At 43.5% G+C, this 27,681-nt stretch overlaps 1 protein-coding gene and 1 long non-coding RNA gene across 2 annotated transcripts; both read right to left on the bottom strand.

The window, feature by feature from the left end:
• Positions 1–4,269: 4,269 nt before the first annotated feature.
• LOC137439365 (uncharacterized) lies at positions 4,270–19,485 on the bottom strand. The gene is made up of 8 exons (XM_078767999.1): positions 19,397–19,485; positions 17,681–17,779; positions 13,924–14,037; positions 11,698–11,753; positions 8,972–9,074; positions 5,995–6,176; positions 5,676–5,802; positions 4,270–4,298 (listed from the first exon to the last, which is right to left on the bottom strand). Exons 2-8 carry the CDS (start codon positions 17,760–17,762, stop codon positions 4,270–4,272), a joined length of 693 nt encoding a protein of 230 aa, XP_078624125.1. The 5' UTR covers positions 17,763–17,779; positions 19,397–19,485.
• Positions 19,480–27,681, bottom strand: LOC144888893 (uncharacterized). Its single transcript, XR_013621455.1, has 3 exons — positions 27,609–27,681; positions 27,043–27,243; positions 19,480–19,508 (listed from the first exon to the last, which is right to left on the bottom strand). It is a non-coding gene; the product is annotated as an uncharacterized LOC144888893 (long non-coding RNA).

The raw sequence follows: 27,681 nt of genomic DNA, 5'->3' as shown, positions 1-27,681 counted from the left end.
AGGGGATCGGGCAGCTTCTTCTCGGTGGTCACCTATAAAATAGATTTGTAAAAATTTTGGTTGCTCACCTGGTTGAGGGTGGATAGAGCCAATGAGGTGGTATACCTGGCCTTGCACCTTGAATGTAGGCATGAATCCTTGCTCAGTGACGACGCGATGTGCTCCAAACGAAGTCATTTGGAACGAAGAGTTGTAATTACGGATTTCCTTCAGGAAGTGTCTGGATTGAGTCGTAGTTGATTGAAGTAGTTCTTTCAAAGGTTCCGGTGGAGATTGGAGAGAAGGCAAAAGGACATTGCCTCCCCTGCAACACATTCCTGGTGTTTCTCCCTTCCATTTCAAGGCATGGCAAAACTGACAGGTGAACGACATGGAGCCAATATCAACGTTTGAGGAGTAGTCAGTGTTCGGATTGTAACTGAATGCAGCCTTCTCCCATGCAATGGCCGGCTGCCGTCTGCCTGATGGTTGCCAGTTGTTGAGTCGTTTTTGGCGCTGTTCTTCTGTCTCCTGCTGTCTGGCCCTCACTACACTTTGTTGATTGGCGTTTAGACGTGCCTCTGTCTCATCTCCTGTCTCTCACTGTCTGGCCCTCGCTACACTTTGTTGATTGGCGTTTAGACGTGCCTCTGTCTCATCTTCTGTCTCTCGCTGTCTGGCCCTCGCCAGGTTGTTGATTGGCGTTTAGACGTGCCTCTGTCTCATCTTCTGTCTCTCGCTGTCTGGCCCTCGCCAGACGTTGTTGATTGGCGTTTAGACGTGCCTCTGTCTCATCTTCTGTCTCTCGCTGTCTGGCCCTCGCCACACGTTGTTGATTAGCGTTCAGACGTGCCTCTGTCTCATCTTCTGTCTCTCGCTGTCTGGCCCTCGCCACACGTTGTTGATTAGCGTTCAGACGTGCCTCTGTCTCATCTTCTGTCTCTCGCTGTCTGGCCCTCGCCAGACGTTGTTGATTGGCGTTTAGACGTGCCTCTGTCTCATCTTCTGTCTCTCGCTGTCTGGCCCTCGCCAGACATTGTTGATTGGCGTTTAGACGTGCCTCTGTCTCATCTTCTGTCTCTCGCTGTCTGGCCCTCGCCAGACGTTGTTGATTGGCGTTTAGATGTGCCTCTGTCTCATCTTCTGTCTCTCGCTGTCTGGCCCTCGCCAGACGTTGTTGATTGGCGTTTAGACGTGCCTCTGTCTCATCTTCTGTCTCTCGCTGTCTGAATCTAGAGACACGTTCTTGATTGGCTTGTCGATGGTGAAAAGTACCTTCATCGGCTTCATGGAGTCTCCGATCAGCGATTTTCCTTGCTCGGGAGGTTGAACGTGACAAATTTCTTTTCTTCGGTGCCATTGCCTTTATCACAGTCAGTCTTCCAGTCACTCACTCGTAGACAAATTCAAAATACCAAATTCAAAATACTCGTAGACAAAATACCACGTTTACACGTGGTAAGAAACGACGCAAACGCACGATTGCTACTCTGCGTCGTGTCGTGGGCGTGGCCAACGTGGCCTCACGCTCCCAGGTGATTGGCTAACTCGAGCTCGAGAGAGCCATAATGCGCTACGTTATCGCAAAAAATATGGATCTAAAGATGAAAGGGAAAAAAACCTATGTGCTGTGAATGGCAATGTTCGTCGCTCAAATGTGAAAAAACGCAATTGCGCGGCAAGGAACATCACGTGATCGCTCTGAGCGATGGATTGCAACTCTGCGTCCTGTCGTGGGCGTGGCCAACGTGGCCTCATGCTCCCAGGTGATTGGCTAACTCGAGCTCGAGAGAGCCATAATGCGCTACGTTATGGCAAAAAATATGGATCTAAAGATGAAAGGGAAAAACCTCTGTGGTGTGAATGGCAATGTTCGTCGCTCAAATGTGAAAAAAGGCAATTGCTTTTCGCTCTGAAATACGTGCGAACGCGTAACTGAGTTAATGGCGGCAAGGAACATCACGTGATCGCTCTGAGCGAATCAGCGCGCTTCTCTGCGACCGGTCAGATTCCGTGCATAAAGTCCTCGCTGAAATGCGCTGAGGTAAAAATATGGTTTAAAAATATTATGAAATCAATTTTTAGGTCGGCCATGTTCGTCCCAGGCTCAATGGCCATGTCTGTGCCAAATATCAAGTACGTGAGCCTCTCCGTTTAGGAGTCTACCGGTAACATTACACACACACACACACACACAAACTGTGTTTTATATACATAGATTTATCTATCACTCAAACTATTGGGCCTCACTCTCAGCCATGATCTCTCTCTCTTGGGCAAGTAATAATAATAATAATAAAGGAGTCTTATATAGCCCCATCAAGCAGAGTAAACTACCCTCATGGCGCTTTACATTATCATGCGAACGCACACACACCGCACACACACACACACACAAACATACACACACACAGACACACCTTCACTCTTGCCCTATTCCTCTCCCTCCCCATTCAAAACCCACAGATGTGTACTCCCCCTCCTCCTCCCCTCCCTCCCCCGCACATGTACACAGACATACTCTCGATCTCTGTCCCACCTCAAACCAAAGGGAAAACAGGACTTAGACTTTGAAAGACTTGTGAAACATTTCAAGTAACATTTGAAGTAAAAAGTAACATTTCAAAGATGGCTTCTCCAAAGCCAGATGCTGACTCTGCATCCTCCATCGTGCAAAGTCCTTCCTTAGCACACCTGAGCATCCACCTGCAAGGCTTTCATCCGCAGCATGATGGAATACTGCTCTCCCCTCTGAGCTGCACCCCTGCCTCACACCTTGCTCAGCTTGACGCTGTGGAAACCAAGGCCTTCAACATCATTGGAATCTCTCGATGAAGCCGAGTCTATGGGCCTTTCACTTTACCATTGCCGACAGGTATGTAGGTGGTCTCTGTCTTTTCCTGCCTCTTTTCTGGTCTTGCAACCTATGCCCTTTCCATGCTTTGTCCCTCCCCCACCCCCAGATATCTGCAGAATGCACGTGGTCCACCAGCAACCTCCTCCTAGTGAAACTGCCGAAATCCAGAACCACTGCTCACCTCCACTCATTTGTTCCTATTTTTCCCCACCTGTGGAACCACCTTCCACATTCTCTACAATCTCGTTTTGGCCTTCCACATTCTCGTTTGGCCAGGTCTTCAAGACAGATGCATTGGTCAGGTCTTCAAGACACACCACCACCTCAAATAATCCCACATCCAAAACCATGATCTTTTCTCCACCCATTAAACCATCCGCACCACTCCCAAAATTTTGCTTCTGTATCCACCTTCTCCACCCCTTGCGTTCTTCCGTAACCCTCATCGTTACCTGCATCCCTTGTTTGGCTGTCTCCATCTATTTTCTCTCTCCGCCGTGTTGTTGGCATTTCCCCCATTCTCCTCCTGCTATTCATTTTGTTATGTTGTGTCCTGATCCGTTCTGTGCGCTAGCCCTTCCATGAGCCTTGACTCTATCCCCAAAAAAATCCCAGAAAGACAGGCCAGAAAAAGTGGAAGAGAAAAATGTGAGGAAGAATCAGAATTTGAGGAAGAATAGCAAGTGAATGTGGAGTTAGAAAAACGTAGACTTTAACAAGGATTTATTATGATAGCAAAAAAGAGCAAAATAATTAGGTATAATTACATAGTAAAGTCGTGGCCTAATGAGGAGAGAAAAGGAATATGCGAGTTAAAGAGAATCAGACGATGCAAGAAGGGAACACAAAATGGGATCAAAATTGGGTCGACGTGGTTGGACGGAGTAGAAATTGTAAAATCAGCCATGGGAACAGTTCCTAGTTTTAAATGAACACTGTGATCGTCTAGCATTCCGATTGGGGGAAATTTGGCAAAGTGAAGAGACCATTGGAACTTTCAGGGTGCAAGGACTGTGGCACTGGTGTTGATCATTTTGATTGTGCGCTTTCAGCTTGCCCCGACTCATTTGGCACTCACACGGCATCACAATGTGGTGTTGGCATTTTTTAAAGGTCGTGACCTGTGGGATTCATACAATAGACTTCAGCCTCAAAATCTTTGACTGAGAACTACATACGGTTTCTTGTTGTCCGCTGGAAGAATTCTCACAAACTTCCACAGGCTCTGCTGTCCTGATAACTTCCAAAGGCTGGAGAGACAAGGTTTCCTGGCCGCGTGTTGCAATGACACGACCTGTCGAGGTGGTCGTTACCCATGTGCTCCTCTGGTTATCTGTGAGGGGTACCGCTGGGGAAAGATGATGGGTTACCACAGTTAGCCTGTTTAACATTCTCATCCACGCATGTTTAGCATTCCCAAACAAACTTGTGGCTCACGATGCTAGGATCCAAGGTTCAAACACTGCAGAACATAAAGGACACTGTAGAGCAGCAATCGGAGCACCAATCGGAACATGAATCGGAACAGGAACATGCAGTTTAGCAGTACTTTGGCTCGGAATTTAGGAAATTATACGGAATGTCGGCCCGAGCGAGGGTGGCCCTTATTTTTGAAAGTTTGAAATATTAAGCGCTCACCCTCTACAACTGGTCCATATGCCCTAAGGACAAACCAGGCCAAATGTCAGCTAAATGCATAAATATTTAGAGGCAGTCCAGTACCCTTGAACATTTCCCCCTGTAGGCCATGTGATTGAGGTCACGTAACACTAAAAACACATATCACAGTTAATACAGTATGTATCACAGAAATAAATAAACACCGTTTGATAAAACATGCTTATGAATAATTATCACATCTATGGACTAGAAATATAAAATATAAAAAAAATTAAATATATATAAAATCTAGATTCTTGAAGGTTCCTGGACTACCTCTAAATATAAACAGACTTGTATGAAATTTTGACTGCGGTATTTCTATCCGAAATGGATCACATTCAGTCCATGAGAAGATTCGAATTAACATTGCAAAATTTTCACCCCGTTTAAGGGCCACCCTAATGCGCACAGAGTAGGTCAATCGGTTTAGTCTGTCTGTCTAGCAGTCAAACAAAATTGAAAATCATTCCAAACAGGAAACAAGCCTGGTGTTGGCTTAGCGGTTAGGGTGCCGGCCTGGGATCCTAGGATCCTGGGTTCGAATCCTGGTCAATCGTTTAATTGATGCCAGGGGGGTTGACTCAGCCTGTCATCCTTCTGAGGTCCGCAAATTGAGTACCAGTTCAAATTGTAGTACCCTGTGTGTCGCAAGAGGCGATTAACAGGGTTGGCGGCAGGAAGGGCATCCGGCCATAAAACATTGCTTCGAAAAGGGGACCACGGTGCCCAAAAAAGGCCAACCCCTGCTCTGTGGGGAAAAATGGCCTCTGAAGGTGGTTCTTTGTATTCCAAACAAGAAACACTGTTTTTAGAGATGTCATACATGAAGGACACAAACAGGAAGGAAGAAATAATTTAACATGTTAAATCTCTAATCATGCGATTAAATAATGTGATGTAGAAGACGGTGCATCAACGGCGGTAAACTTCCGAAAAAGTTTTTTTTTTCTGCAGGCTTTAAAGGAAATCCCAAGGGAGGAAGAAGAAGAGGAGGATTGGACTTACTGGGGCCGATTTGATGAAATGATTCTCCAATATTCCCATATAGAATCTATCAGACTACAACTATTATGAACAATTAGTCATTTTCCATTTTGTCGTATCTAAAATATTCCATCTACCAATTTCCAACCTAGTAATTCCGACAACTTATTGATCCCTGTATAATCCAAGTTACTTGTGCAGACTTCTGTGGTGTTGCAGTCTTTTCCATGCATAAGATCAAGGCCCACGTCTGAGAATCCAATAATCGTTTGGTCCTCCATCGGTGGATGGTATGTGGTTGTTCCATCAGCGAAAAGAGCCTGCAGGTGAACCAACTTGCTTCAGAAAAAGTGAAGGTAAGATCATAAAAAGATAAAGCGATATTACAAAGGTCAATGCATTTCTCAATTTGATGGGAATCTTCTGACAGGCCTTGTGAGAAGTACATTCAACACACATGCGACACACAATGCAAGGTGCCGAAATCCCCCTCCCTCCCACCGAACATGTACCTGCGTGGACTTGTTTGAAAAGGAGCGAATGACGGCGCCCTGCCCAGTAACCAAGCGCGACGTCTCTTTGGCTTGAGGACCTGGACCGTAGGAGAAAACGCAGTTTGAAACCTGGGACTCCAGGTGCTCCCGCGGTCCACCTTCCTGCCTCACCAGCATCTCCGGCTTTTCATTTTCCCCTCCTGCACACAAGCACACACATAATTGCCTGGGATCTCCACAGTTCTGATAATGATGCGTGTCGTTTGGGCCGCCACCGCAGGCTGCATGTGCAGGTTGTACCGTATGATGTACAGCGTGGTGCTTCTGTAGTTTATACTGGGTGATACTTTCACAATTGTATTGTTACTTGCAAAATCGAAGGTTTTTCAAGAAAATTGGTCGGTTGCGTTTGTGGTTCCGTCTGTTTGTGTCTGTTTGTTTGTCACCGGCCTACAGGTCACCATTCTAAACCGATCGTCACAAAACTTTACCAAGTTGTATAGGTCGTCCCAATTGAGAAGCCTGTTGATTTTGAGGTCAAAGGTCATCTGGAGGTCAAATTTCTAAAATCGCCATTTTAAATCCAATTGACTTGAAAATTGAATAGCATTTGCATATATAGTCACTAAATTGGGAAATTAACTATTTTTGAGGTCAAAAGGTCAAAGGTAAACTCAAGGTCAAATTTAAAAATCATCAATTTTCATCTAAGAAGCCATCAATTCTCAACCGATTGACTTGAAAATTGAACAGCATTTGCACATTGAGTCACTAAATTGGGAAACCAAATATTTTTGAGGTCAAAGGTCAGCTCAAGGTCAACCTTCCAAAATCATCATTATTCATCTGAAAAATCGTCACTTTTCTTCCTGTTGACCCATGCTTTGATCAAGATTGTCAATTTTAGTCTTGATGAAATGGACAATTTGCTGTATCAATGGAATTTTTTTCTTGGGGAAGGGGGGATTTTGCAAGTATCGTGCTCCGCATGACGTCCTCTTGTTTATTTATTCAATTGTATATTATTATTCCCTAATATTATGACAATCCCAATAATTTATGCTCTTAAATTAATCTCAAGGCCATGAGAAATACGCCTGCATAAGCTTTAAGTTGTGTAATGTATTTTCATCGTCGTTGATTTTAATTACATAATCAGCAAATTAAGTGAGGTAATTAAATAACAGAATACAATCAATAAACCATCGTTAAGAATATTGCCGCTTGAGAAACAAAACAATCTGCTTATTCGTGCAGAGACAACGTTCAACGATCATCATCATGCGCCATGCCATGCCTCTCTATGTAGAGCATTGGTTCTGCCGAAACAATTTCCTTGGCAAAGGTTGCGATCCTGGACGGGTCGTCACTCCGATCGATTGATGGCGGCAAGAAATTGCAATTTGTACATGGTGCCGGCGATAACTCGCCAACTTTTCATGAAAGTTAATACACCCCAAATCCACATCTTTCAATCTCCGACTTTATTCCTGAAATTCCTTGTAGTGTCAATTTGGTTTGTACCGTGCATCCCCTCCCCCTCCTCCCCCCAATCCCTCTCCCTTCCACAGATCTCCCGATGTCCATGTTCTCTACTGTTGTGCTTGTGTGCTTCCCTCTCTCTCCCCATCTTGTCTCCCCCTCCCTTTATTACCCTCGCCAGAGGAGAGGGTATTGCATTTGAATCCGTTTGTTTGTCTGTCTGTTTGTTTGTTTGTCCGCACAGAATAAATATGATTTTCTCTGCAACCCTTGGTCCGATTGATAGGAAATTTTCACCATAGGTGCAACTCCACCTGTATACTTTTTTTAATGATAATTATGACCTCATAGGTCACATGGTTCGGCCGCCATCTTGGAAAAATCGAAAAATTTGCACCTCTATATCTCCGAAAGCACTAAATAGAAAAAATTGAGACATGGCTCATTGTAAAGAACTCTCCTTGAGGAATAAAATATGTCAATGATGATGTCATAGGTGCCTCCATTATGACGTCATAATTCGACAAGTACAAAACTTCATCCGATCAAGATGAAATTTCGAGATGCATAATCTAGGAATAAATTAGTTTAGAAAAAAAATAATGATGACGTCATTGGTCACGTGGTTCGGCCGCCATATTTGTTTTAACACGGACACGGGGCGGGGGGGCGGGGTCCTTCCCCCTCTCTCCCCATCTTGTCTACCGCTCCCGATGTTATTTGTTTTATGTGTCTGTTTGTCTTTCTGTGTGATTAATGTTCGCTCTTTCACGAGCCTCGATCTTGTATACAAAAACAAAAAAAACAAAAAAAACAAACAAAACAAAAAAAAAACACAAAAGCCTTAAAAACCACTGAAAATACATCTTGGCGAGGGTTTGCAATCTCTGATTACTCTTTTTCTTGTTGTTTTATGTGTCCATTTATGTTTTTCGTGTTTTATGTGCTAATGTGTGTTTAATGTGCTACCTCTTACACGAGTCTCGATCTTGTATACAAAAAAAAAAGGAAAGACACGGTGGCGTCTTCAACGTCCAGCAATTAATGCTGGTAGAAGAGATAGCCAGCTTAATGTCTAATTGGGACGGCGCACCCATTGATACATCACCCTGCATGCAAAACACCAGGGCGGTGGTTCATATCTGGGTCAGGGGTTCAAACCCGAGTGTGCATGCCTCTGGACGAAAGTTCAACGATGCAAGAGCAAAATAACTTTCCGTTAATGACTACAAATATTCTCGGAAATTAAAATCCAGTGGTCTGCAATTACCCGCATAATCATTCCGTGGAGCACAAATTATTTACGCACCTATCATTTCAGTGAACGTGCAGCGTAATTGAAACTTCAACATAATTTTTGCAAATGACCATCAAGTTGAATGAAAAATATAGTTTACAAGCCATCGAACCTCCCTCCAACCCAATCCCACAATTCCCTCTTCCTGCTGCACCATCCCCTATAATACCCCTCACTCCCCCCCAAAGGCACCGCCACATTGACCAGCTACCATACCTGGAGGCACGTATGTTTGGAAGTTCAGAGTGAGGCCATTAGGACAGCACAGGCTGAGAGTGAGGGAGGAAGTGTTTTTTGCTTCACTTCCATTCAATTCATTCTGTTCAGGGACATCAGACAAGCACAACCAGGGAGGAAGACACATTCAGTTTATCCATTTATATCATCGATTCCATAGGGGGAACCTGGGTGCCCCACATGGTGTAAAATGGTGGAATAAATGGAAATGAGATTTCTCGGCCTGGTCAGGAATAGATTTCAATTACAGCCTCTGACTCCAAATTTCCAGCTCGTATCCTTTCAATGTTAAGACATTGAGTTTCTGACCGCACCAAAGACAAACGGCAATGTGAAACGTCCAAATAATTGGGGATTGGTTTTTGTTTTTTGTTTTTTCCGCCAACGCACACACACTGAGAAACAAACACCATGTTCTTAGTTTGATCTGCGTCCTGGAACACACCAAGGCTCTGTCTGGCTTTCACAAGTCTGTCGAATGTTCTTCTCCACCATCGGATTCCTCAAAATCAATGAGCTTTGCTCGATATAGCATCCAAACATTTTAGAATCAAGGAAGCATTTTTTGGCGGCCTTTGTTCAACGGTTGGGAGTTCTTTTTTCTCATGGACTCCTGTTTACATTCATCTATCCTTCAATTACCCATCCAATCATGTATCGGACAGGAAAAAACAGCATTAATCCACAACATTGCCTGCTCACCGAGATGGAATAATCACATGCAACCGAGAGCAGATCTGCCAAAAGACTTGTCAGCCATACCGAACCAATCTCTATCTGCACGAAATGGTCCATGGACTGTCAAGGTATTTCGAAATAATGGACACCTTCGTTCTTTAGTTATTCCTCAAAACCCCTTTATATGTGGTAAAGGCCGACGGTACTAAGACATCTCTCGATCTCCACTCTCCAGCCACCTCCTCCTTTCTGACGGCCTTCTTCACACGATCCTCTCATCTCAATCACAATCTATGCCTTTTCCTGCCTTGCTCTTCCAAAACATCTGTTCTCTTTGGAAGTCTGTCTCCTTCCATTCGCACGAGGGAAGAGTGGCGGAATAAACGGACAAGAAATTTCTCTGCCTGTTTTCTCCCGTCTATTCTTCCACATTGCTCAGTCTGCTCCCTGTCCCCTCCGCGCAGCAACTCCAGGATGTATGCGTTATTCCAGTAAGACCTTCCTGGTTAAACTTCCAACATCCAGGCTGACCGCCAACCTCAACTCTTTTATTCCCCGCTTCCCCGTCAATAGAACCAAATTCCAGAAGCAGTTTTGTCTCAATCTTCCCTCCAGGACTTCAAGCTAGCAGTGCACCGACATCGCTCGTCATCCCCAATTATGACCCCAAGACCTCCCACGAACCTTTCTTAACTCCACCATTTTACTTGAATGAAGGAATGAGCGATTTCTTTTTTTCCATACTATGTATGAGGGTAAGTAAAAACAAATAAGAATTCATATTTGTGACACAGGGTATAGGGGTATTTCCAAAAAGCTAAAGCTTGTGGTGAAACACCTTAAACGACAAACTATCAACAACTTGCTGGTGTCAATGCTTCCTCTCCTCCTTCCTCTCCGCTTTTCCTCTTCATTCATTCTCTTGATGTTTGTCCCGCTGACAGTTCTACGTTGCTCTACCATGAGCTTTGCTCTTGCAAAATACAAAAGGTGTCCTGCCCATTTCAGCCGGCTCTTTTCCAATTCTCCATCAAGCTCATCTGCACACTGATCCCGTCCCTACGTTTGTCCATCCTCCTTCTATCTACCCTCTTCAGTCTCACAATCCTCCTGACCGACGAGTTGTTCTTGCAGACATGCATTCTCTGTTGCTGCTGCTCTGTCAGTGCAAGTGTCTCCAGACCAAATATGTATGCCGGCATTACACACAACCTCAGGTGTTTCCCTTTCAACTTCCTCTATATCTTCCTGTCCACCATCAAACCCTCCACTTTCCTCCATGCATTCGCAACTACTTGTGTTGCGTATTTCTGCCTCCAAACTACCATCGCAGGTCACCACTACTCCATCCAGGTGCACAGATCTATTTCCCTGCCTTATCTCCTTCACCTCCAACCTGATAAATTTCTCTCTCTGTCCGACCGTGATGTATGCAGTGTCTAGACAGTATTGTTGGAACATTTTGCATTGTCTTTTGTGGTTTATACCACCTGAAATACGTGAGTGCACACGGGACTTCCGGGTTGGTGCCAACCCCATTAACATCGGGCTTTTGTGTTGAAGAAAGGCCATTTTAATCGACTTAAAATATGAGCATACTCATATCATAATGCGTACTCGTAACATTCGACTAAGACATGCATGACCTTACATCTGATAGGACATTGACAAAACAAGCTGCAACAACACAAGTATAAAGCGCTATGAGCAGATCGAAGACGTGATGCAATGACCGTGATATTATCTAGATTGAGCCCAAACAGTATTTCCTTTCCAAACCAGAGAACCTTCCTGATTCTGGTTTATGCAGAGTAGGTTAGCTGTAAGAAAAACATTAAGCTTTTAAATATTAGAGTTGAAATGTCACATTTTGGGGGGGGGGGGGGGCGAGGGAGAGATGGAGGGGAGAAGAAGAAAATCAGTGATTTAAGAAATGCTGAACTGGACTCAGACAAGCCACACAATCACCAATAATACACATCTTTATCTTTAGCAATCACTGGCCAATCGGTCAAGTAAATTTGTACCTTCAAGGATGTGTGAGATGGTGAAGAATTCTGAGTGGATAGGGGATTGGTGGAACCTGTAGCACAAACACTAAGTTATCCATCATGGGAAAATATAACGCTGTAGACAGCAAAGGCATGGGCAGCAAATTTTGATTCCGTATGCGGCACATGGCTGCGAGTAGCATCATTTACTGGTGGCACAGCTACGCTGCTGACACCGTACCCACTGTAGATGAAAGCAGGAATTTTGAATTTGGTCAGGGTGCCTGCGACAGCTCGACTGCTTTTTACGAAGAAATCTTTAACGTCCACCAACTAATGCTGGCAGACTGGATACCCATTTTATATGCAATCCTGGCAGAACTGAATGGATCAGGAAGCAACAGAACAAAAGGAACAGCGGAGAGAGGGGGAAACACCAATAGCAGGGTTGAAGGACAACATAGAGGGAGACTTGGACCAGCAATGGCTGTAGGGAAGAATGAGGGGTATGGAGGATGCAGGGGGTGAATAACAAGCAGAGGGTCTCGGCAAGGAAGGATAGAAAGTTTGGATGAGGTCTTGGAAAGGAAGAATTGAAAGCTTGGAGGGAGGTGGATTTGGGAGTGGGAGAAGGGTTAATGGGGGTAGAAAATATAATGGTTTGGGATCTGAGATGGTGGTGAACGGCTGTCTTAAAGACTTGGAGGTAAGAATGACTGAAGAGAATGTGGAAGTTGATTCCGCAGGTGTGAAAAGAGAGGAAGAAATGAGTGGAGGTGAACAGTAATTCAGTATTTTGGGAGTTTCACCAGAAAAGGGTTGCTGTTGGAGCGCATGCGCCCTGAAGAAACCTGCGGAGGGGGTTCAAAGCACGGAAAGAGCAGACGGTGCAAGACCACAAAGGAGGCAGTAGAAGATATCAAAAAAACTGACATGTCTGTGATGGGAAAGTGATAAACCCATAGATTCAGCTTCATCACAGGACATTCCAATGATCTTGAAAGTTTTGGTTTCCACAGCGTCAAACTGAGCAAGATGTGAGGCAGGGGAACGAACCCAGAGGGGAGAGCAGTACTCCATCAAGCTGCAGATGAAGGCCTTGTAGGTGGATAGGAGTTCAGGTGTGCCAAGGAAGGGCTTTGTACGATGGAGGATGCCCAGTCGGAAGCTGGCTTTGAAGGCCAACTTTTCAATGTGGTTTGTCCAATAAAGATCATGGCTGATAGTGATACCCAAGGGGTTTGAATGACAACTTCCCCATCAGGATTGTTAAGTATATGGGAGGCTTTGCCATCCATTCCTTTTGGTGAGAGATACTGAGTGTGTGCGATTTCTCAGGATTGAAAGACGTATTCCAAGCGCTGGACCATCTTGTTTCAGGTCTGAGGAGAGGGAAGGACCTCCCTATCTGAAGGATGAGGGATGTCACAGCATTGGGTGGAATAATCAGTAAATCGATAAAGGGGGATTTTCCAGAGAGTCAGAGAAATTGTCCATCCGAGAGATGGCACACATATGGAGGCCTTGCCTTGCTTACAAAGCAGAAGCGTGACAGCTTATAGCCGGACCAGGATTCAAACCCATGCTCAGGAATTCAGAAGAGGCAAGGGTATACTTCTCGAATATCCTACCAGCCCTGTTCGGTAGCAAATAAAAAACAAGAAATTATGTTCATGGCAGAAAAAATTTAAATATATTCTCGATGTGTTAAAAAAACAGAACAGGTACAGTGCATTCAGAAAGTATTCAAACCCCTTCACCTTTTTCACATTTTGTTATGTTGCAGCCTTATGCTGAAATCGTTTAAATTCATCTTTTCCCTCATCAATCTACACTCAATACCCCATAATGACAAAGAGAAAACAGGATTTTAGAAAGTTTTGCAAATTTATTAAAAAGAAAAAACTGAAATATCACATTGACATAATATAAGTATTCAGACCCTTTGCTGTGACACTTGAAATTTAGCTCAGGTGCCTCCCATTTCTCTTGATCATCTTTGAGATGTTTCTACACCTTGATTGGAGTCCACCTGTGGTAAATTCAATTGATTGGACATGATTTGGAAAGGCACACACCTGTCTATATAAGGTCTCACAGCTGACAATGCATATCAGAGCAAATACCAAACCATGAGGTCAGTAATAATGCAATGCAGTATACTATTGGTTGGGAAAACCTGCATCACTGATCACGATTTGGAAGTTTGCACAGGATTACCCATCACACATCCCCGCGGCCGTATCCATTATTCACAATCACCTTCCGTTTCGCAGTGACCTCTGGATTCACCGAAGGACAGAACAATTCCATCAGCCAAAACCACGGAGAATAGTTCAGGCTGCACCGATGGTTGCATCTCGTCCACAAGGGGTTCTGCAATCAGTGGGAAGTCATATACGCAAGAGTATACCTGTTGTTGATCAATTTCAATCAAATTACTGGAATTTGGAATTTGGTCAGGGTGTCGGCGATACTCTCCATGGACACCATGGGATCTTTAACGTCCACCAAGTAATGTCGGCAGACGAGACTGAAATGTGGGTGGACACATCAATCCACCGATAAATTTTCGAATGGAAAATAAATAAAATCCACCAACTTGTTATTCTATTCTAGAAGGTAACACACCAGACCCAATATTACGTATTTATAACATACAGAAATTCTTTCCCACCCATTCACCCAATATTACACCTCTTCCCTTCTTCCCTCCAATGACTCATTAACTCTTTTCCCTTTTTTAATCTCTTTCTCTTTCCACCTCAATCTCCATAATCTATCTCTCTATCTCTCTATCTCTCTATCTCTCTATCTCTCTATCTCTCTATCTCTCTCTCTCTCTCTCTCTCTCTCTCTCTCTCTCTCTCTCTCTCTCTCTCTCTCTCTCTCTCTCTCTCTCTCTCTCTCTCTCTCTCTCTCTCTCTCTCTCTGGCTTTCTCAATAAGCGTGTCCTAAAAAAATGAAACCACAATTTGAAAAGTGGTAATTAGTGTCACTGTGTAATTACCTCCGCCACCGAAGGTGGATGGAGGTTAGGTATTCCCCTGTCTATCCGTTTGTCTGTTTGTTCCTAGGCAAAAAAAACTTTTTTTGACAAGTCCGGTTTGTGTATGTGTTTGTCTGTCCGCTCACTTATATTTGCGTTCCTAGTCCGACAAAATCCGAGATATTTTGAGGTCAAAAGGTCAACATAGGCCAAAGGTCAACCACATTTTTCAAAATTTCTAAAATCCTCAATTTTCATCTGAATAACTTGAAATTTGAATAGGATTTTCATATAAGCGAACTGAATTCAACCACAAACTATTTTGGAGATCAACATCGGTCAAAAGGTCAACATAGGCCAAAAGGGCAACAATCTTTTCAAATTTCTAAAATCCTCAATTTTCATCCGATTGCCTTTCAATTTGAATAGGATTAACATATCAGCGACCTGAATTCAATCACCAACTATTTTTGAGATCAACATAGGTCACAAGGTCAACATAGGCCAAAGGTCAACCACTTTTTTCAAATTTCCAAAATCCTTAATTTTCATCCGATTGACTTGAAATTTGAATGGGATTTTCATATCAGCGAACTGAATTCAACCACCAACTATTTTTGAGATCAACATAAGCCTAAAGGTCAACATAGGCCAAATTTCTAAAATTGTCAATTTTCATCCGATTAACTTAAACTTTGAAGACGATTTGCATATCAGGTCACTGAATTCAACCACTAATTATTTTTGAGGTCAAAATGATGCTCTTCTGAGTGCCATTCTACTTTGTTCTGTTTTGCCAAGTGTCGCTCTATGAGTGATTTTTCATGTTTGTTTGTGTGTCGGTCTGTCTGTGAACAAGATATCTCAATAAATAGCACCGCAAAGCGGGCGTAACCCCTCAGCCTATGCATGGTGAAAGGAAGCATTGATGATAATTTGTTATTTGAAGCGAAGTTGTACACTGAGTAGGAACTGAAAGTAATGAAATTTTCGTCCATTAGCCCATTAACCCATTTCACACCCATGAACCTTCCTCTACTCAACCCCAACACACACTGCAAAAATGGATTTAATCGGACAAGTCGATCTGCTCGAAATTGACGGAAACCAATTTCAAGATGGCTGCTGTGGCGGCCATATTGAAAATCGACGCACGCCCATTTTCGAAAGGCACCTTCCTCTACTCAACCCCAACACACACTGCAAAATTGGATTTAATCGGACAAGCCATTCTGCTCGAAATTGACGGAAACCAATTTCAAGATGGCTGCCGTGGCGGCTATATTGAAAATCGCGGCGTGCCCATGAACCTTCCTCTACTCAACCTCAACACACACTGCAAAAATGGATTTAATCGGACAAGCTGTTCTGCTCGAAATTGACGGAAACCAATTTCAAGATGGCTGCCATGGCGGCCATATTGAAAATCGCAGCGCGCCCATTTTCAAAAGGCACCTTCCTCTACTCAACCCCAACACACACTGCAAACATGGATTTAATCGGACAAGCCGTTCTGCTCGAAATTGACGGAAACCAATTTCAAGATGGTTACCGTGGTGGCCATATTGAAAATCGCAGCGCGCCCATTTTCAAAAGGAACCTTCCTCTACTCAACCCCAACACACACTGCAAACACGGATTTAATCAGACAAGCCGTTCTGCTCGAAATTGACGGAAACCAATTTCAAGATAGCTGCCGTGGCGGCCATATTGAAAATCGCAGCGCGCCCAGGAAGCATCCTCTACTCAACCCCAACACACACTGCAAAAATGGATTTCATCGGACAAGCCGTTCTGCTCGAAATTGACGGAAACCAATTTCAAGATGGCTACCGTGGCGGCCATATTGAAAATAGCAGCGTGCCCATTTTCGAAAGGAACCTTCCTCTACTCAACCCCAACACACACTGCAAAAATGGATTTAATCGGACAAGCCGTCCTGCTTGAAATTGACGGAAACCAAAAGTTGACGGACGCCCGGACACCCGCCCGCCCGGACGACGCCCGTGACGACAATACCCCTTAGGCCATTGGGCTGAGGGGTGAAAAGTTGTGGACGGATTCGGCCGAAATTTGGCAGGGAGGTGAAGATCCGAAAGATAGTGTATGTGACAAGGACAGAAGGATTAGATTTTGGTGAAGATCCGGATTCGGATCCGGCAAGTACAATTTTTTTTTAGTGATTCTTCACCATTGAGAGATAGGGCCAAAAACGATACATGGCAGGATACCTCAAAACAAAAACGTTGTGGACGGATTTGGACGAAACTTGGTGAATCGATTGGGTGTGTGACGAGGACGAATCGATTCGATTTTGGTAAAGATCTGAACATGGATTCGGTTACGAGAATTATTTAATTTTTAAGTGATTCTTCACCATTGAGAGATCAGGAGAAAAGCGATATATAACATGATGTTTGAAAAAGTTATGGACGATTTATGACTAAACTTGGGGGATAAGTTGGTTGGGTGACAAGAACAAGCCGATTAGATGTTGGTTCAGGTCCGAATCCAGATCCGGACTATCAGTGGGATACAAAACATAAAGTGTTCAGCCTGGCGGAGGTATGCGCTCCACCGAGTGCCGTTCTAGTTGCGTTTGATTTTGCCCAGAGGTCAACCTTATCATTGTATAGACTGTAAGGTCTTGTGTCGGCTTTGAAATGCAACAAGTCCCAACACTGACGCCAACTCTCAAATGTTGTTGACATTTTTTGGGACACCTTTATTTAATCACTTTGGTCCCACACCCCCACCCTATGTGAATACTCAATAAATATACCAATGGAAAAATAGATACCTGCAGTAGATCACATGCATAGGTATTCTAAACCAGTTCAATGAACCCAAGAGATCCTCCGACAGGATCACGTCATATTGATAAGATTTATTAGACCTGTGACACTGTGACATCCTCGAGGACCAGTAGATTTTGGTATATTTGCAAATTATAAAGTAGGCACCATCAAAACAAGGTTTTAAATCTTTATCAACACCAGACTTTCCAAGTAAAAGAGAAACTGTGCAAACCTGCAATGCCAGGCAGCTCCTCTGTAGACCCGATGATTCGAGTGTGGATGGTAAAGCAATGACCGTCTACTCGTGTGCACATTTGCACTGTTGTGTCCCCTGTAGTTGTTCAGGAAAAGAAATGGAGGAAAATAAATAAAAAGAGCCATGTCGATACTGTGGATCGACAACGTCAAGATACGAAAATTAAGTTTGTCATCGATTGTAACCACATGTTGCCCAGAGCAATTGATGATGAGGTCGGAAGCAAGTTGGAATGCGACTAAGCTGTGGCCTGGTATTAAAGAGATCTACAGTTGCCGGAAGTACAAGCTCCAGGGGAAAATCAAACAATACATCAGAACCTGGACTTGTAATGAGAAGCTCAGGGTAAAATCTGCTAAGCATGGCTCATATTCCGAACAACCAGGGTTGGGGTAACATGGGGCTCAAAAAAAACAAAAAAAGAATTCCCCAAAACATTCCCCCCAATTTTTTTTTTTAACCTGTTTTTATACGGACACTACTTACTTGGAATCAGGTTGGTATAACCAATAGGCGACTGAAGGCTAACTGGGCCACACAAACTTAAAGACCTCGAGGATTTTCCAACTTTTTGATTTGCCCGTTTTAGGAATGCCCTGCGCTTCCCGTGCACATATATTTATTTTTATTATCATTTTTGGCCATGACCATACATCATACATTTACCTACGAGTATTTAAGCTCGGTTTTCCGCTTAAAACAGTCATTTGGGGAAATGGGAGGGCGATCACCCTCCACCCACTGGCTATGCCACTTCGTTTTAGGACATGTTTCCATACCCACAATAGTTACACGTTGTCAAGCCTGTGAAATAACCAGAAAGAGACTGAAGGTGAACTTGTGCACACAAACCTAGTGACCTGACCCCAACTCTACCCCCTACTCCCCAACCTCACCTGGATCTCAATTCCTCTCGAGTCTAGAGCTAGACCCTCCCTCTTCTATGATATCCTGCATCTTCTCAACCTTCGTTTTCTCAATTTATGTATACTAGGGCATGCCCGTACTATATATAAGCTAGGACGTGCCCGTACGTGGGTGCCCGTTCCTTGCCAAAAAAAAAAAAAAAAAAAAATTTGTGTAGGGGTGTGTGTGTGTAAACATCCTAGGGCGTGCCCGTACGTGGGTGCAAAAAAACATGCGTGCAAACAACAACAACAAAAAAAAACTTTGAAACCACGTGGCAGTAACGACCACAGAACCCCCCCCCCCCTCTATTTACATGAATGGTTTGGTCCATTCGCAACGACCACAGAACCCCCCCCCCTCTATTTACATGCAATGGTTTGGTCCATTCGCAACGCCAAAGCAAACGGCGAACGGCTAAATCGCCATAGCTCGGTAAGTAATTGTCCGATTAATATGAAACCTTGAAAAGGCACATCCTCGGGTCCCCAGCAATATACCTGGCAAGTTTAAAGTATATCGGACCCGTGGTTGTCGAGAAACAGCGGTCACAGACAAACGTACAAACGTACAAACGTACAAACAAACACACAGAGATTACTGGAATTATAGATAGATGTGGAAGGCCTAACCCACTGAAATCATGCGATGATAACAAGACGGTATAGATGAGGATAACAGATCATTTTTGTTGTTGTTGTTGTGTTTTTACCTTGTTGCATTCGTACAGAGGTGTGCAGCCAAAGTACAGACTGAAAGGAATTAGATTAATTTTGTATTGCTCACCCTTTACAAAGTGCGTGGTCTTTACATGGATCTCTCCTCCACCGACAGGAAACAATGTCTTGTCTGTTCCCGAAAGGTGAACGAGCTTGTGATCCATTTCGTACCCAAAAAACTGCGCGCACACACACACACACACACACACACACACACACACGGAACACTAACTCTGCGGCTCAGGAAAAATGGCAACCACTTTGCCCTTGTCATGAAGTTTGCAACAGAGCTGGAGAAACAATTAATCCACGTAATGTCAAAAAATCTTCACTGCCCGTGATTGGTTCCACCTGCTGATGCAATTATTTCATATTGAGGTCAATTAATTCGCAAATCCTGACGTTCATCTTTTTGGATCTGGGATTGAACAAATTGTTTCTTTCTTAACTTGCATCGAGATTTTTTTTTGTCGTTACAGGATTTTGCTGTCGTCAAAGATTCAAATCGCAACCTGACCAGGAAATCAATCAAAATCCAAGCAGTATATTTCATTCCAGCAGCAGTGCATCTCATCACCGGTCATCACGGTCTTCCTGTTCCATCAGGAAAAAGTTGAATACCCTCTTTCTGGAGATGTGCTTCATTCATGATATTCAAACGTAGCAATCTCGCTTTCCCTCTCAATACAAATCCAAAACGTTTATTCATGGCAAGTGTTCAGTTACCGTGCAATGGGAGCATTTACGAGAATAGTTCAAGGTTGATGTGAACCTTGCTCTTCTTTCTCTAGAAAATTAAAAGGTACAATATACGGAAGTTGAGGAAACTTTACCTATTTCTCAAGGTAATCCCTTGCTACATGTAAACACTCGTCCTGTCAAAGCGTTAGTTTATTGACGCCATCTGCACACAAATCTTTGGAATGGGTTCACACTTCACAGGCATTTCAGGACGGGCACTTTGACATCTTCGTCGTTCATAAACCTAATGCCACACAGCTGGTGTGCGAAGATATTAAACTCACAAGGTGACGGATCTAGACTGTGTGCAGGATCATTTCGAATTTTCGAACCCATCTCTGCTAAGGATAGAATAAGTCACACTACATTGACAGCGAGCATCCTTGTACAGTATAATGATGTCCTGAGATAGAAACCAGGCCGTCATCATCTGCGTATTGCTTCTCAGATGGCACTGCGACACTGTGAATTGATCATTTCCCCACGATCAAGAAATCCCGCACGAGTTAAACTGTTAAGGCCATCAATATATTCTGGCCATAAGCTTTCTGGATAATGGCTGAAACTTCATTGTTTTGATGGTGGGGACGAAAGTCTCCACCCATGCTGTCTCACTACGACCGACGTAAAATGAAGAACCCATATATCATCACGTCACAATCTCCTTCAAGGAATCATCTACCTGATGTCCCAGGAGCTCTGTTGCAATGGTCATGCATCCATCGTCACCCACCTTGAACAAAACACTGAATTGCAAGCGAGATGAATGATAGTTTCATCTCCAACACCGACATCCAATTCTCCTGCAATTTCACATATAGTAGTCCGACGATTGTCCAAAATTGGTTGTTCAAGATGCTTGCCTGAGTGACAGCAGACGTTTGGAAGTGAGAATGCTCAATTTCGCTTTACAATTCACGGACAATTGTGAACTCAGTGCAACTTTGAAACACTAAAGATGTGAAAGAGATGCATCATCAAAATGTGCAGTCTGTCTCCTATTAAATTCAGGTGTTATTTCATGTTGAAAGGCTCCAGTCACAGACTACATAGTCCTCATCGAGGCCAGGCCTTAAATAAAAGAACTGCATGGATAGAAAAGTGAAGAAAGTGAGTACAGTTTAAGAGTTTTTAAGGAAGTAGAAAATCTGCTTTTTTAAAAGGGGAAGGTGGTAAGTGTTTGGAAAGACATGGGAAGGTAAAGAGTTCCAGAGTTTGGCAGTGGAGGGGAAGAAACAAACATCATAACGGCGCACCCTTGAGTTGTCAATGGTCACACAATAATCATGTGATGTAATGGCTTGTCGAGTATTCCATGGTCTCGCCAATGGCAGATGTACACAAGCAGGAAGTTCTTGGGAGCAGAAACCAAAGAAATAACTGTAGAATAGAGAAAGAGAGCCAACTTTGCGGCGTAATTTTAGCGGGTCGAGTTTTGAGGAGAGATTGGGAGAGTTGAAAAGTCGGATTACTTTGGATTCAATTCTGTCCAGTAAATATGTGGAGCTAGAACCTCCCCAGATGTGAGAGCAGTACTCTATACAAGGACAGATCAATCCTTTATATAGTTGAAGCAACTGTTGAGAAGAGAAGAATCTTCAACATCTGAACAGGACTCCTAGTTTCTTCGAGGCAGACTTAGCTATTTGCGTAATGAATGGTTTCCAGGATGAATTTGATGTTAGGGTAATACCTAGTAGGTTTATTGTATCACATGGTGTAATTGTGGAGCTTTCAAAGGAGTTTGGAGAGTTGAGAGGAATTTAGAGAGAGAGATGGGAAGAAATTGAGTTTTATAAGCATTAAACTTAACCTGATTACATTTGCACTACTGGGAAATCTTGTCCAAATCCAAATTTAAAGTGGTGGCTGTGATCAAACGAGATGTAGATCGAGTGAGGGAAGATGAGGCAGATGGGAAAAACATGGAGGAATGTAATGTTGAGTCATGATTTGTTGCATTTGGTTATTTGTAGAAGAAAGAAGGTCATTGATAAAAAGAAGGAAGAGTGATGAGTTTTCCTTCACAAGGAACTTAATGATACGCCTCTGCCCCCACAGTACACATAACTATATTTGGCCACTCTGTTAGTTTTCCTGAGAATGCTTGCAGCAGCCAATACTGAGACTGCCATTGATGTCACTTCTTGGAAAAACTTCTCCTGAACGGCAGATAAAACATTGTACAAAATTTCAACAATTAACTATTGTTTTTACAGGTTATAAAACAAAAGGTACTCCACATAAACCTTGAAGGCCTCGTATATGCGAATCTGGGCTGCAATGACAGCTCAGAGTTAATGGACTTAACTTGGAGCGGTCTCGTGTGGGTTTGATTCTAGACCCAACTATTAAACTGTTGCTCTGGTGTTTCAAAAACAGGGAATTACATCAATGAGTGTGCCCACCGTCCGTTGTACATGACATTAAGCTGGGAGAGGATGGGTCAAATATTTGGTGTAGTTAGCCACTATTTCCAGCTGTTAAAGGCCACAAAGTTCTTTTGCTCTTTCATATGCAGCACATGGCCGTCGGTAGCATAATTTGCAGGGGTGCAGCTTTGCCACTGATGCAATGCCCCCTGCAGATTGCAATTTGGCCAAGGAAAGTGCAATAGCTCACCTATTCTTTGTAAACGATGCCGTGTGAACTTTAATGTCGACTAACTAATGCAGGCAGAAAAAACGTCCAGTTTAAGTCCATCAGAGAAATGGCACACACACCAATGAATCATCCTGCCTACAAAAACATCTGGATGACCATTTTATAGCTGGGTCTGATTCTAACCCAGGCTAGGTGGTCCATAGGTGAGTGTGCATACTTCTAGGCTATCCTGCCAGCCCTAGACCCAAGCTCTCTTTCAGAAAGACGATAAACGAATGTCGCTGGAACCCTGGACAAACTCCAAATTCCTTCCCTGACTACAACCGCACCAGAAAGGCAATGGTGAACACCCCAGTGTACTTCCTTGCCCAGGAAACTGTTTTGGCAGTCCCCGAGACGCTATAGAAAAGGCATGGGATAAATCAATCCACATCTAATTTCTAAAGTGTGCACACTGGAAACCTCCCATTGTAATAACACCCCATTAAACGCATGCATATAACATGTGCAGTGCGAGAAAATCCCAATGTTTCAGCAGGTTTAATAAAGCAGCACGCCGAAAAATTACCGGCACAACAAAGCCAAGTTCGTTTTTCTCAACTGAAAAGAATGTTGTTCATTTGTTCAATAAACGATTGCTCATTTCAGTAAGGACATCTTCCCAATGCATACGTCACATGCACAAATAAAATGAGCATTGAAGCGAATAACATGGAAAGAACTCCGTTTCATTAAGCAAAATTATAAACATGGATCAGGATATTTAGCATCGCTCCTGGTGTGAACAGCTTCACGTCCTGGCATTCAAAGCCTTTGTGTTGATAATTAGCTTCCCTTCTTGCATCTCAAGGTGCTTCTCCGCACACCCCCGTGGCTCCATCAAACTACCCACGACCCACAACCAAAACTTCCTTCTTATTCCTCTAACAGCACTCTTTCCTTCCCCAACCCACTCCACCTACCCAAGTTCTATCATATGCATATAATATACATATATCAGATAAAACACAATGTCAGTTTGTGTGTCTGTACAGATGTCCATCCCCCTTCATAAGGGCAGGTTTTGAAGGCCAATCTTTTAACACGAATGTGTGTACACTACGGTCTATTTTTGAGGATAAAACAAACTCGAAAAACATTTTCCATAAAAGAGTAATTATGTCTGTTCTATTGGAATTGTAGACGGTGGCCTGCAAACTGAGCCTCAAGGGCGGTGTACAGAAGCGTTGAAACAAACAAACAATAAATACAAGGCGCAGGGAGGTCAAATTCGCTGCACATGATAGGCAACGTGCGCATAGTAAAACGAGTGTTCATTTACATCCGTATGATATCTAATAAATAAAGAAGATATAATCACACCTGACACTAGGCCGAGGCTTCAGACTTTGGCATGCTCGTCGAATAAACTGTTCCAACCTGTCATTTTTGACGGGCTTTTTACTGGTATAGATATATTTATTTATTTGTTTATTTTGAAAGAAAGAAAGGCACTTACAACCAGAAAGTAAAACTAGATCTACTCCGCAAATCTAAGCAAATAAGCAAAAGCAGACCCGGTCTCAGGCGATGTTTCACCCACTTCACAGCAGGCTTCCTTGCGCCGACAGACACACACATTGACGAATCAGAGACACTCAGCGGGGTGAGGCTTGTTTGGACTCGCCCCCTTTGGAATAGTCAGCGGAAGAGGCTTAGAGAGAACACAACACGGAATTTAATTTCTGATATGGAATTCAGGTTTGTTGGAAGCAGAAAATCACCGAATCTGCAGAATACATTCCATGTTCCAATCATGTGAACATTTGAGAAGCTCAAAGTTTGACTTTCAGTTCTGGTGACCTCAACAACGGGATTTCCATGCAGGTTTGATCCAGTCCTGTCATAACGGCTAGTTCTACTCATCAAATGCTTTGATCTCGTCCGGTAGCCATTTGGATGCTTCCAAACTTGGGAGGGGGGGAGGGGAGAATGGGTTCATCATCCGGTACCATAGATCTTAGATTTCTGATCGTGATTGTTTTCGTGGCATGTACAGAAGTGGTTTGCCGTTGCCTTCTACCGGGCAGTGTCTATACTAGACAGGTGATCCCAGCCATTGTTCCCCATAAGAGAATCCTCTGCCTAGCATCAAGGCCATGCAGCCATTACTGGCAATTTATGCCAGCTGCCTGCATGCATTGCCATCCACCAACTGATCCCATAGCTTCACATAACCCTAATCAGGAGGCTAAAGTGGGGTAGTCACCCATGCCCAAAGGTGACCCACGGGTTAACGAATGCAAAGGCCACCACCTTCAAGAAGGATTACCCAGTTAAAGCCTTAGCCTTTGATTTCAAAACCTGAAACACAAGGCAGCGGTGTATTTGGTTTCAGAATTTCCTTCTCATAGATGAGTTGCTTACAAAGGCTAACGAGCCCCCATCTGTCCGAAGCAGTTCTGGTATCAAGGTGCCAGCAATTTGCTTTACACCTCCACACCCATTAATGAAAAGCAACCTCACCACGAGAAGGCGGGTGCGAGACTGGACTATTGGAGGCTGTTTGGCACGCTGAGCCATTTAAGTATTTTACTACACACTTTGAGATCCTATCCTCATTGTCACTCTGCAGTACAACAGTCCATGGGTGGCTATCATCTATTTAAAGCTTTAAAAAAACGACAGTGATATTGTGCAGTACTGCATTTATCGTCAAGTCGGGAATTGAACAAAGATCAGACATAGAATCACCATCTCTCAATCAGCCGATTACACAATCGTTACTAATCCCAAAAAATGCAATCAATGCATCAAAAAGGAAAGATGCTAACGTAACATGATAACTTAAACTGGCTCTGTTGTTAACGATGTGCAACATGAGAACAGCTACAACAATATCATTCTCGCTGTTTGTTTCAACTTTCGTTTATAAGTTTCAGTTCCATCCCCTAATGTATTTCTTTGACTTGCAATCATAAACTAGCAACCCATTAGAATGTAAGCAAAGGTTTTATTTTATAACTTTTGACCTTTTCACGTTTTTTCACATTTTTGACCTTTGACCTTTATAACCCCAAATTCCTAGACTGTACCTTTGATAAGTTAACCATAAAACACATTCTGACCACTCATTCTTTACTTGATTTATTTAGCTACTTATAGAATGCAAGCACAATACACTTCTCATCAAATACAGTCGGACCACGATATTCGCGGTTCCGCTATTCGCGGGTGATAAAATGCGACCTGTTTCTCTATTCACGGAAAAGTGTCCCGTGAATTCGCGGGTTTTTTTCTATTTGCGGCGTGTTCTGCAAAATCGCGGTATATTTTTTTCTATTCACGGCCGTGTTCTGCAAATTCGTGGTTTTTCAGGGACGCAAAAAAAAAAAAACTTTCACGAGCCGCCAGCTTGACACATTTATAAAACCCATCTTTCAACAGCCATGCATAAAGCAGCTGGACATCCTGGACATCTACGAGCTGCAAGCATGCCCGGCTTCTACATTCACTGCTGTGTGATTTGCGTTTCCATGGCATTCGCGGCCGTGAATTTTAGCCTCACTATAATTGAGAGCTTCGTGGTATGTTCCACCAGCTGCATAACACGTCATCCCCGCGAGTTACTGAACAGAATGAAAGCACTCCTCAGTATCTATTAGTGCAATTAACTGTCTCTGTTTCCCCCCATTGAAACTGGCACGGCATACATTCACGGATTTTCATCGACATTCATGTGATTTGTCTCGCCATTTCCGGGATTATTACCGACATTCGCGTGATTTGCCTCGCTATTTGTGGGATTATCGCCAACATTTGCGGGATTGCCTCGCCGTTTCTGGGATTTTCATCGACCTTCGTGGATTATAATCGACCTTCGTGGATTATCGTCGACATTCACGGGATTTGCCTCACCATTCGCGGATTTTGCCACGGCAGAGATCGTTTGTTCCTCTCTATTCACGGATTTTCACGACTCAGGAACCTATCCCCCCCCTTTTTCCATTGAAACAATGCCCCGCTATTTGCGGTTTCGCGGATGTTCCAGGAACGTATCCCACGCGAATAGCAAGGTCCCAGGGTATATAAAGCTTTTATAACTTTACCGATAACTTTTTATAAAATGACCGTTAAACGAAAGCCTGAAGCATACCATCTCTCATATACACATTTAGAGAAGAAATTCGGATACCATATTTACCCCTGGGCAACATGGCTATCTCCCTGCTGACAAGACTAGTTTTTCTTACAATGCGGAGCCACGTTCAACCCTCCAAAATGCCTTTCAAATCCGAGTTGGCAGACCTGAACATGGGATCATATTAGCGTTTTATCCCTGCTGTGTTCCCATTGTCATCACAATGCCCCTGTGATTCACCAACTAACCACAGGTTGCAGCGGAGTGGCATTTGCCTTGGCCAGAGGTTCCGTGCCCACTTTTGTTGGAAGCACCACATCCTGATCCTTCACCAAGTGGGCAGCCAAAGGCTCTTTCTTCTTTTCTGATGATGGAGCACGTTTTGACTCGCCGTTCTTTCCCTTCTTATTTTCAACCTCTTTTACCTGCTCAGCCTCTTTCGCTTGACCCTGCCCAAATGAAACAAAGTCAATATAGCTTGATAATCGACACTCCGGTCTTTCCCGCACCCCCCAAAAAAATCTTCAACCATCAGGATCATGGAATACACCACACACACTTTCTAAATTTCCAAAATTCAAAAATTCAAAAATTCCAAACTCGGTGAGCTTTCATCCATTAGATCCAATATAAGGAAGTCATTTTGTTTTGAGTTTGAATGATCAAGAAGTCTTGTGTTTCAGGATCGCTATGATTTACATATGCATTGGCAAAGGTTACACAGAAACGGGTAACTAAACCACAAAGGAAAAGAAGCAATTTTCATTTCAAAGCACACTTTTTCTGTGTCCTTGTGCTGCTGTCAATAACACACCTTGAGAGATTTTTTTCGGATACTTGTGTTGCTAGTCAGACTCTCAAAATTATCGGCCTGAGCTCCCTTCTCA

The sequence above is a fragment of the Myxine glutinosa genome, chromosome 14 (genome assembly GCF_964187855.1).
Source record: "Myxine glutinosa chromosome 14, kmMyxGlut1.1, whole genome shotgun sequence".
In the NCBI taxonomy this organism is placed as follows: Eukaryota; Metazoa; Chordata; class Myxini; order Myxiniformes; family Myxinidae; genus Myxine; species Myxine glutinosa.
This window is presented reverse-complemented; position numbering and strand designations above follow the sequence as displayed.

Coding starts and splice junctions, on each gene's coding strand:
- LOC137439365 (XM_078767999.1), bottom strand. CDS start 17,762: ATGTGCACACGAGTAGACGGTCATTGCTTTACCATCCACACTCGAATC. Junction 14,038..17,680: donor GGAGCTGCCTGGCATTGCAG/GTTTGCACAGTT, acceptor CACTGATTGCAG/AACCCCTTGTGGACGAGATG. Junction 5,803..5,994: donor TTTCAAACAAGTCCACGCAG/GTACATGTTCGG, acceptor GTTCACCTGCAG/GCTCTTTTCGCTGATGGAAC.